The following is an 11789-nucleotide window of genomic DNA, read 5'->3' as shown; positions in this document are numbered from 1 at the left end:
ATCCTCATCCCCCAAAGTAGGCCAGCAAGTCCATTATGTAGATAGGGAAAAATAATTTTTAAAATGACTATTACTAGATTAAGATAAGAGGGATTTTTTAAAAATAAACTTCCACGGACACTAGCTAAACAAGTTTCAGGTTTCCTGTATGTGCAACAAACCTACAGATAAGCAAGGAGCCTACTGGCCCTGGATGAAAACCTAAGCCCTGGTCTTATTTCCAGAAGACAGAAGGGTGTTCTTGCTTTTCCAATTTTTGGTCTCACAGGAACTGTTCAATATGGGGAGACCCACACGAAAAAAAATCCATGGACGGTGCAAGGTTCATGCTAAAGTGAAAGGCTCCATAAAGCCCTCATGGACACCATGTCTTTCACTTTTAAAAAGAGAGACGTTGGGGCTGGAGACACGGCTTAGTGGCTAAGAACACTGGCTGTTCTTCTAAGAGGACCCAGTTTTGGTTCCCAGCACCTATATAGAGGCTCACCACCTCCCGTAACTCCAATCCCATGGGATCCACGCTCTCTTCTGGCCTCTGTAGGAATCAGGCACACATGATACATGCATGCATGCACACATACACACTTGCACACATACAAACATACACACATGCAGGCTTGCACATACACACAAACACACACACAAACACAGAGAAAACACATGTAAACAAAGTAAGATTTTTTTTAAATTAACTTTAAAAAAATAAAGAGGCTTTTCAAAATTGTTTCCAGTTTTTAATGCAAACTATCTAAAATGAGAATTCCAAGTTATATATTCATTCTAATCATTGTTGAGTCTTCTTGCCAACTGAAGATCTTTTAAATGTGAACTGAAATGCTCCCACTTTGACTTCAGCATTTGTTGAATTTTGATAAACACAGACATACCTGGAACCCAACAGTCACACAAGAACAGGAACATTCTAGAGTTCCCTCAAGCCCCTCTACTGCCAAATCGTTTGTGCTAGACAATATGGTTCTGTCGTTCCAGGGAGGCACGTGAGAGCGCCCTCCTCCTGGTCTGCGTGCGGATGCTGTGTTCACCAGGAGTCCATTGCTGTGTAAGTGTTTTTGGTTTTGTTTCCAAGTGGTACTTCGCCGTGCGGCTGAACCACAGTCTCTCCATTCACTGACTGATGAAATGCGGGTCATTCCAAGTTTGAGGCTCTGATGAATGAAGCTGCTATTAATACTCACGTAAAAGTCTCTTGGCGAACATATGTTTCCATTTCTCTTGAATAAATACTCGGGAATGGAATATGGCAAGTGTGGGTTTTACTATGAAGGAAACTGCCAGTTCCTTTCCCAGAGGGGCTGCCCAATTTTACACTTCAACAAACAATGTGTGACAGTCCCAATTACTCCACCCACCGGCACTTGGACTCACTAGCTTTTGTTTTATTTATTTATTTTTTTTAACATTTGAAATATATTCTTACATGGATTTATTGAGGTATAAATCACAGACACTAACATTTGCTGGCTTCAGGGACATAGTTTGGTTAACTTCGGTACTTGTATGTAGTTATGTAACCATGACCACAACTAATATACAAATGAACAGTTAGCCTCTCTGCTGTCCCCCTAAAAGTTCCCTCTGCGTGTTCTCTGCCGCCACGGGCCTTTGACCCTGACCTTTACTGATCTGCTTTAATCTGCTCTTCCCAGGATTTCACAGAAATGGAGCCATACAGTGAGTGGGCGTTTCACTTGGTGTTTTCTGAGATCCAGCCATTGTGTTGTGAGCAGGAATATTTTCTTTACCAACCACTATTTAACGGCACAGGTCCATCACGATCTGTTTATCTGGCATTGGGTGGTCACTGGGCTGTTCCCAGTTTGGGCTGTTATAAATAATATTTGTAAAGACCGATGGGTCTTTTTCATTGTCCTTGGGTAAACAAGGATTCCCAGGAGAGTGCTTGTTCCCATCTGAGCACGTGGATATTTATGGTCTGTATTCCTACCAGCATTCTAGCTTCCTGAACTCTCACCCATTAAGCTCTGCTCACAGCATTCTAGAACTTCTCCAGTTTGCAGCTCCAAACATTTCCAAGTTGGTCCCATAAAATCAGTCCCAAAGGCCAAGGTACCACACTGTCAGGTTCCATCATAGCAATGACACCCCCATCCTGGTGACACTTTGTGACCATATACCTGACAGTGCATCAAACCCAGCAGAGGTGTTTTTAGAGAGTGCGGTCTATGGCTACTCAGCCCCACATTGCCTGGACAAATAGATGATGGCAGGAGCATTTGAGGGGGGAGACAGGGGCCTTTTTACCTGATGGCAGGCAGGAGATGGAAGAACAAGCTATCCCCAAGCCCCCCATGACCCACTGCCTCCAGCGAGGCCTGTCTCCTAAGCTTCCACAACTCCCCAAAGAGCGCTGCCATCTGGGGACTATGTGTCCAAAATATGAGCCTGCAGGAAACGCTGCTTATTCAAATGATAGCACCAACTTGAAAGGGGAAACATTTCTTTGGGCACATGGCTTCAGAAGCCTGAGGCCCTTGCTGCTCAACCTGTTGCTTCCAGGATTGTAGCAGGCAGTATATCCCAGGAAGTGAAGACAGAGAAGACGGGGCAGGCAACCCAATAGTCCCACTTCAGAATGTTCTCCAGCAAGCTAATTTCCTCTAACCACACTCTGCCTCTTATAGGTTCTGCTGTTTGGCAAAAGATACTGTTAACATGATTAAAAAAAAAAAAAAGTACCAAATACTGTATGTACTACGTTTTCCTATACGTACGTGCATGCATGCATGCATGTATACACACATACATGAAGTTTAATTTATAAATGAGGCAGGGGAAAAGGTTAACAATGATAATAATATAATGAAGCAATTGAAACAATACATTAGAACAGAGTTATGCCAATATGGCCTCCCCCTTCAAACTATGTTACTACAGTACAGATCTTGGCAGCTTCAACACAGTCTCAGACCAGTCAAAAACATCCCAGAGTCAAAGCAATCAACTCACACTGTGTCAGGCCTTGAAATGGCACCACTAACTAGTCATGCAGAGTGCCCAGCAGAAACCTTCCAGGATGCTCTGCAGCTTAGGTAAGGTCCACATTAATCCATAGACCATGTGAGGTGATGTCACTGCCCAAGAAGACATGTGTCACAGGACCTTTTTACTAGAAATGTGACTATGCCCTAAACCGAATGCGATGAGATGGGAAGCAGGGGAGATGGCTTAGAACCTTCCTGGATGGTTCTTGCCTAAATAGTGCTCTGGGAGGTGGCTGAACTCACATCTCTCAGAGGACACTGCTTCTGCCTGTCCTCAGGGCAGAGTCCAAAGAGAGTAGTGAGAATTCCAGTCAAGACACGGGGCCTAGACCTACCCCAGCCACTAGCCACCTGGCACTGGGCTTTTCTGAAATGCAGTTGGGACAGTGCTGTTCCCCCTGGCCATCTGTTATTGAGGAACTGCGTGCAAACTACTTCAGACACACCGAGTGGTCCATAAGCATTTGCTGCTAGAAATGTTAGCACCACCATCTTTATCTTCTTCCTCCTCCTTCTGTCCCTTCTCCCTCATCCCTTTTCTCAAATCTCCTTGTTGGGGGAGAGACACCATAAAACATCTGTTCACTCCAGAAAGGGTATCACCTAAGTTTAGCTTAGTGAACCCCATGAGTTTACGGGGGGGGGGGGGTGATTTAGCGGTCGTAAGCGAGAGACACTACCCACAGAAGAATCGTGGCTAACTCGAAGGCAGGTGCACCACAGAAAAGCTGGAGAAAATGATGGTGGCCACGGGAATCAAGTCAGATTCTTCACAAAGCACCCAGCATAATCTGGGATTATAATTTTAAAAAGCTTACAGATGTCTTGCCTATATGCATGTGTGTGTACCACTTGCCTGCCTGGTACTCATGGAGGCCAGAAAAAGCAGCAAACAGGGCAGCTAACTGCTGAGCTGCCTCTCCAGCCCCATAGTCTGGGGTTTTTAGTTGGGAGATATTATAAGCCAAGCTTTACCTCTCCTGCACTGGCCTTGCCTGGAAAAGAACCTGATAGCACAGCCAGTGGTGTCTGGCCAGCACTAGTGCACTTCTAGGTGGGAGGTGCTCATAACTTGAATGGTCATGGGAATGAAAACATATTTTAGGCCACTAATTTTGGTACAGTTTAAATTCTTGCCATTGGTCCTTAGCAATGCCAGCAAGCACCTGCACCATGAGGAATGTGCCATGGAAGTCCCACACCCAAGGAAGAAGAGAGCACAGGCTGAGGGCTGGCCAGGCCTACAGAAGCAGCAACAAGGGCCCTGAAGCCCTCAAGGAACCAGTCCCTTTAGGAAAGAGGTTGCCTTCTCTTTCTGTGGCTGCTGAATAGGTCCCATCATACAAGAATAGCAGGAGGTAAGACAGACAGACAGACAGTGGGACTCTCTAAGTCTGAGGACCACAAACGGGGTGGGGCGGTGGACTCTGGAAACTGGAGAGGTCAGAAAAGCCAGCCCCTCATCCCACACATACGCCAACAAACCCCTTTGTATAGCATACCTATACATGCTATCCATGCGCAGAACCTACCCAGACTAAGGGTTGGCCACAGAAGCAAGGCTGGACCTACAACTTGAACCTCCCTGTGATGCTCTTCTGAGCAACTAGCATCACCTAGAATATCTTAGAGAGCCCAGGTTCACAGCTTATTATACAGAGCATCCTGAGCTGCTCAGGGTTACTTACCATAGCAAGTATCTAGAAAAATCTGGCCAATTATCAAAGGAAAAGACCGACCATCAGTGGGGGCCAACTCCAAGGCGATTCAGATCCTAGACCTCTCAAACTAAGATTTTAAATGTAGCTACAGAATTACCTTCCATAAAATAAGCATAAGCAGTCTCAGATAGAATGGAAAGCAGACATGTGAATATATAGAAATGACAATAAAGAATAAAATGCAGATTTTAGACCTGGGAAAAAAAAAGTCTAGAATGTAAGAGTCACAGGAGAAGCTCAATAGCATGGGGATTATAGAGGCGAGGATGAACAAATGTGAATGTGGTTTTGTTTTTTGTTTTTTTTTTTTTTTTTTAAGAATTATCTAAATTAAACAATAGAGGGCAAAGTTTAAGGACAAACGAACAGAACCTCAGAGAACTGTGATCATTTCAAAAAGTCTAACATCCTTGTCACTGGAAGTCCCTGAGAGAAATGACAGTAGTACAGACGGAAAATATTTGAAATATTTTCAGTTTGAAACTTTGGTTAAAAAAAAAATAAGTTACAGAATAAACAATCCAAACAGTCTTCACATGGAGTAAAGTTAAAGAGTATTACATGCGGACATACAAAACCCAAGACTGCTCAAAACCAGAGAGGCAGGAGGGGAAAAACCCACCTAAGAGCAGGTAGGGAAGACAGCACATGGCTTATGAGAAGAAGCACTGTAGAAGTCCCTGTGCTACAGCTCACCTGGGTGCTGACAGGTGGGAAAGGACTTCAATAAAGGGTGTTGGGAAAACTGCATGGCCACATGCAGAAGAATGGAAATGAGCCCTTCTCTCACACCAGATATCAAAACCAATCCGAATGGATTAGATTTAATGTGTATAACATGAAATTACTAAACAACTAGAAGAAAACAACTAGAAGAAAAATTCAGGCAGAAGCTCCCAAACAATATTAAAATATATATATATATATATATATACATATATATATATGTATATATATATATACAAAATCTCAAAAGCATATATATCATATGATCTCAAAAGCAAGGGCAAAAAAACCAAGTAACATCAAACTAAAACAAGCAAGCAAACAAACAAAAACCCTACACAGCAAACAAAGAAATATACAAAATGAAGAGATAATCCACAGAATGGGAGAAAAATCTTTGTAAACCACCTCTAATAAGAGACCAATACACAAAAACAAAACGAAACAAGAAACAACCCACCGCAACAACCCAAATATTGTGTGGCTTTTCTGGGAGCCATGTAAACAAATGTCTCCACTCACCACAGACCAAAGAAACAGCCCTCCGACCCCCGCCCGCCTGTCTGACCTGATGAGCCTGTGACTGACTGTAATTTACAGGATGGGGTGAGGGGTGGGGGGTGGGGTTGGAGTGACTGGCAAGAGCAGGGACAACTCAGAGGTTAGCGAAGTCTCCTGCAAGTCTATGTCCTCAGGGAGGGAGGGGGGCCTCTGAGCTGTATCATAAGCCGTCTGTGAGTGACCCCTATTTCCACGAGGGAACGTTAGTGGGTTCAGTCCTGGGAGGGTCTAGTGTGGGTAATCACAGCTGTTCTGGCTCAAAACAGCAATCACCACATCACGCCAGGGGACAGAGCTTCGTAACAGATAAAGAATGCAAGCTCAATAACAAGAGAAAAAAGAAACCCCAACAACAATTAGAGTTGTTGTTTTAATGAGCAGATATTTCTCGAATGAAGACATGCAGATGGCCAGTAGGTATGTGGAAACCGTTTCGGCACTGAGATGGTCAGTAGAGATGATGTCCTGTGTCCCACCAGGTCCTTGTCTTATCCTCTCTAAAATGACATGGATCGACACTGACGAAGGGTGTACAGATGGGAGGTACCTTAATGATAATTTGAGATTGACAATGTTAAGTGATAATAAAACCTTTAAACGGATTTCCAGGTGGGCTTTGATGATGTGGCTGAACACACTTGAACTCTCAGCAGCAGCAGAGAGCTACTGCAGCTCCCAGTAGCGCCATGGCTCTCTCAGGTCTCTGAGACTGCAGGTCAGAAAGTGTGCAGACTGGAGACAGCTTCTGCAGCCTCAGGTCAAGCCTGGGAGGCTGGCACAAGCCAGTTCTCTGGTGAAGGTGGAAGCCTCAGGTGCAGGGAGCCTCTGATGGATCTGTCCCTGGCGAGTCATGAGGGGAGTCCTTCCAGTCCTCCACTGAGTTCTATGGTGGTTCTGTGCATCTGAATTTATAGGGGACTAGAGCTAGGCCCTGATTGGTTGAGTGTAGGTATGCAAATAAGGTGGGAAGATGAGATCAGGAAAGAGCTGTCAAACTTGATTTAGTGAGAGGAGAGAACCCTTAATAGGGCAAGAGTAGCCAGGAGTTCACAATCATGCTTGTGAGGAAATCGACATTTACTTACAAGGTCCCATCTGCTCTGGCAGTCAGCTCTTTTGCCCACACAGCTTCAACATGCAGAAAGTTCTGTGTCGGGGATGGGGGGGGGCGAGGAGGGGGCTCCCTTATCACTGTTACTGATCACCAGGAATTAATGATTTAAATTAAAGCAACAATGAGATGATCACCAAAATATCTAACCTAAGTGTCCATCAATGGGTAGATGGATAAGAAAGTACTGATAGCTTTCTAGTGGCTGATGCGTCTGAGGTAGCATCGCTGAAGGCTCCCCATCGCCTTGCCATCATGTCTAAGTCAGAGTCTCCCAAGGAGCCAGAACAGCTGCAGAAGCTCTTCATTGGAGGGCTGAGCTTCGAAACAACCGACGAGAGCCTGGGGAGCCATTTTGAGCAATGGGGGACACTCACCGGTTGTGTGGAAATGAGGGATCCAAACACCAAGAGATCCAGGGGCTTTGGGTTTGTCACCTACACCACGGTGGAGGAAGTGGATGCTGCTATGAGTGCAAGACCACACAAGGTGGATGGAAGAGTTGTGGAACCCAAGAGAGCTGTGTCAAGAGAAGATGCTCAGAGACCAGGTGCCCCCTTAACTGTGAAGAAGATCTTTGCTGGTGGTATTAAAGAAGACACTGGAGAACATCACCTACGAGACTACTTTGAGCAGTATGGGAAAACTGAAGTGATTGAAATCATGACTGACAGAGGCAGTGACAAGAAGAGGGGCTTTGCTTTTGTCACCTTTGATGACCATGACTCTGTGGATAAGATTGTTATTCAAAAATATCATACTGTGAATGGCCACAACTGTGCAGTAAGAAAAGCCCTGTCAAAGCAAGAGGTGGCTAGTGCCTCGTCCAGCCAGAGAGGTCGGAGTGGCTCCAGAAACTTTGGTGGTGGTCAAGGAGGTGGTTTTGGTGGCAATGGCAATTTTGGGCGAGGAGGAAACTTCAGTGGTCGTGGTGGCTTTGGTGGCAGTCGTGGTGGTGGTGGATATGGTGGCAGCGGGGATGGCTATAATGGATTTGGTAATGATGGAAGCAATTTTGGAGGTGGTGGAAGCTACAATGACTTTGGCAATTACAACAACCAGTCTTCAAATTTTGGACCAATGAAGGGAGGAAACTTTGGAGGCAGGAGCTCTGGCCCTTGTGGTGGTGGAGGCCAGTATTTTGATAAACCACGGAACCAAGGTGGCTATGGAGGTTCCAGCAGCAGCAGTAGCTATGGCAGTGGCAGGAGGTTCTAAATTACATACATGACAGCCAGGAAACAAAGCTTAGCAGGAGAGAGGAGAGCCAGAGAAGTGACAGGGAAGCTACAGGTTACAACAGATTTGTGAACTCAGCCAAGCACCGTGGTGGCAGGGCCTAGCTGCTATTAAGAAGACATGTTTTTAGACAATTCTCATGTGTATGGGCAAAAAGAACTCCAGGACTGTATTTGTGACTAACTGTATAACAGGTTATTTTAGTTTCTGACCTGTGGAAAGCATAAAGCATTCCAAGAAAGGGTTTTACTGTACACCTTTTTTCACCCATGCTGTTGATTGCTAAATGTAATAGTCTGATCATGACGCTGAATAAATGTGTCTAAAAAAGAAAAGAAAAGAAAAGAAAAGAAAAGTGCTGATATATATGCAATAGAAAAGCAGTCCATCTTAAAAGATGTGGGGGACCCCATCACTGTGACAGCCTGGGTGAACCTAGATGACAAGTCAGATGAGCAGAGCACAGCAGTCAGACACTGCACAGCCTTACACGAGTGTGTGACGTAAAGAAGCTGGAGTCCCAGGAGAAGGATGGGAACCAAATGCTTGGATCTGGGAAGGGATTCATGGGCAGTGTTTTAAAAAAAAAAAAAAAAAAGGCACAATGCTTCAGATAAATAAGAAATATGTATCGACTGCCTGGGAGACGAGTAAGTTGTTGAAATGTTTGCTGTGTGAACATGAGACTCTAAGTTTGCAAATCCATCACCCATGTAAAAACAAACAAGAAACAGGCAAGTCAGACATGGCAGTATGTATCTGTAACTGCAGCCCTGGGGTGTGGAGACTGGTAGGCCCTTGGCCCTTGGAGTTCATTAGCTGGGACCCTCATCAAATTACTGTGTGCCAGGTTCTGTGAGAGACCTTGTCTCAAAAAACAAAACAAAACAAACCTACAAACAAAACAAGGCAGAGGAGCTGGAGCAATGGCTTAGTAATTAAGAACATATTAGTACTAAGAGGACCCAGCTCTACTTCCTAGCACCCTCATCAGCCGGCTCACGATAACCTATGATGCCAGGGGGAGGTACAGCTCTGGCCTTTGCTGTACCTGGACTCATGTGTACATAAGTACATAGGGGAGAGAGGGAGGGAAAGGGAGGAGGAGAGAAATACAATGAGAATGCACACACACACACACACACACACACACACACACACATTTAAAATAAATTTGGAAAAAATAAGGTGGAGGGCTATCTAATAAGACACCCAGTGTCAATGTCAATCTTTCTCCCTGACAGCAACCTGAACATGAGGAGAGCCAATAAGAGATGCAAATTATAATGTGTTACAAATGATCACACAAGTACAATGAAGGAGACCCGCAAGAAGGGAGCTACCGTAAGGCCCTCAAAAGTCACATTTTAACCAAGCACTATGGAACTAAAGGGGAAAAAAAAAACCTGAATTCAAACACTGTGTTACTGTTAGCAAATTTGCTGCTTCCAAATGTAAGTTTTGACAAAATAGGCAGTTTTGAAACAACTTTATACTTACACTAGAGTTGCACACATTGTAAATATTGAAAACTAGGCATCTTATGGCCTGAGACAAAGTTACAAATGAGGAAATGAGGGAGGCCAAAGTGAACACCGGGGAATGGGACTGGAATTCAAAGTATCACTATGAGGCAAATATTGAAAACCATTCACTTAGACAAGCAAATAAGAAAATATGGGGAGCTGGAGAGATAGTTCAGAGGTTAAGAGCACTGACTGTTCTTCCAGAGGTCCTGAGTTCAATTCCTAGCAACCACATGGTGGCTCACAACCATCTATCATGAGATCTGATGCTCTCTTCTGGCCTGCAGGCCTACATGCAGGCAGAGCACTGAATACAAAATAATAAATAAATCTTAAAAAAAAAAAAAAAGAAAGAAAAGAAAATATGAGCTGGACGTGGTGGCACACGCCTTTAATCCCAGCACTTGGGAGGCAGAGGCAGGTGGATCACTGTGAGCCCAAGGCCAGCTTGGTCTACAAAGTGAGTCCAGGACAGCCAAGGCCACACAGAGAAACCCTGTCTCAAAAAACAAAAACAAAAACAAAGAAAATATAAATATATGTGTGTGGGGGTTAGTGCATATGTGTATGTCCAAGCTCAGTGCACTGACCTGGATACAATGATATCAAAATTGCCATGAGGACGTACTGCCCAGATCTTACTTCCTAAATACTTTTCTTCAATTTAAAATCAGCAAACATAGACAATAAACAGGAAGAGAGCATTGCTTCTAGGGCTAGGATCCTGGAGCATTTTGTGATACCAAAATGTAAAGAAATGTTAAAACAGGACAAAACAAAAATGATTGGAAGTTGGGCATACAGCCTGACGCAGCCCAAGTGCCCCCTCCTCCTCCCCGCGTTCAAGTCCTACTCTAGCGTCCTTTCTACCACGGTGACAAAACGCTGGCTGGAAGCAACTTGGGAGGGAAGTATTTATTTCACCTTGCGGGTCACAATCTATCATGAAGGAAAGGCAGAAGTCAAGGCAGAAATCTAGAGGTAGGAACTGAAGCAGAGACCACGGAGGAACACTGCTTCCTGGCTGCTCCCTGTGTCTTGCTCATTCTGGTTTCTTACACCACCCGGACCACCTGCCCAGGAATGGCACTGCCCTTAGTGGGTGTGGCCCTCCCACATCAGTCATTAAATCAAGAAAATGCACCACAGACTTTCCTACAGGCTGATCTGATGGAGGCATCTTCTCAATCGAGGTTCCTTCTTCCCAGATGACGCTAACTTGTGTGCAGGTGACACAACACTAAGCGGCACCATCCCCAACACCCCCCACCCGAAAAGATAAGTCCATGTAAGGGTCGGTCACAGCATCACAAAATTAACCTCAAAGAATCCTCACTGGCCAAAGCAGACACAATTTGAGCATCAAAACACATAACAGCAGATAATCTATAGAATAAAGTAAATATATGTGGGTCAGTGCTGGCATAATAAAATGAGTACAGGAGTAAGTAAGGTAGAAGGACAGCTCTTCAAAAAAAAAAAAAAACCACGACAATCAAAAGAAACACGGTAAATACAAACCTGGCACTGGCCCACCACAGTGACTGTCCACTCAGCGCTGGCCCACCACAGTGACTGTCGCAGACAAGATCCAGAAAACCAGCACTAGAGAAATGTTTAGACACAGTGAGGATCGCACACTCTCAAAGTGACTCCTCCAAGGAGTTTCAAACGGAAACTTTTAGCAGAGAGTGCTGTCAAAAATGTGAGTGGGTGGGGTGTGTTAAAGGCTACAGTGATGAGACTAACAGGTGGATAACTGAGAAGGACCCGGCACTTAAGAGAGAATCCATGCTCAAAACAGTCAATCTCTATTCTAATCATGAGAAAACAGGCCCAGCTCAAGAGACAAACTACAGAATGACCCTTCTAATGTTTCAAG

The 11789-nt window shown here is 44.6% G+C and overlaps 1 protein-coding gene across 1 annotated transcript; it reads left to right on the top strand.

The window, feature by feature from the left end:
- Positions 1–7397: 7397 nt before the first annotated feature.
- LOC127212159 (heterogeneous nuclear ribonucleoprotein A1-like) lies at positions 7398–8521 on the top strand. The gene has a single exon (XM_051172239.1). The coding sequence runs from the start codon at positions 7398–7400 to the stop codon at positions 8358–8360; it is 963 nt and encodes a 320-aa protein (XP_051028196.1). The 3' UTR covers positions 8361–8521.
- Positions 8522–11789: the final 3268 nt, after the last annotated feature.

This window comes from Acomys russatus, chromosome 3, assembly GCF_903995435.1.
Source record: "Acomys russatus chromosome 3, mAcoRus1.1, whole genome shotgun sequence".
In the NCBI taxonomy this organism is placed as follows: Eukaryota; Metazoa; Chordata; class Mammalia; order Rodentia; family Muridae; genus Acomys; species Acomys russatus.
Note: the sequence above shows the minus strand (reverse complement) of the source record. Positions and strands in the feature narration are given on the sequence as shown.

What these genes read in the sequence shown, in the direction of transcription:
- LOC127212159 (XM_051172239.1), top strand. Translation starts at nt 7,398, where the DNA reads ATGTCTAAGTCAGAGTCTCCCAAGGAGCCAGAACAGCTGCAGAAGCTC.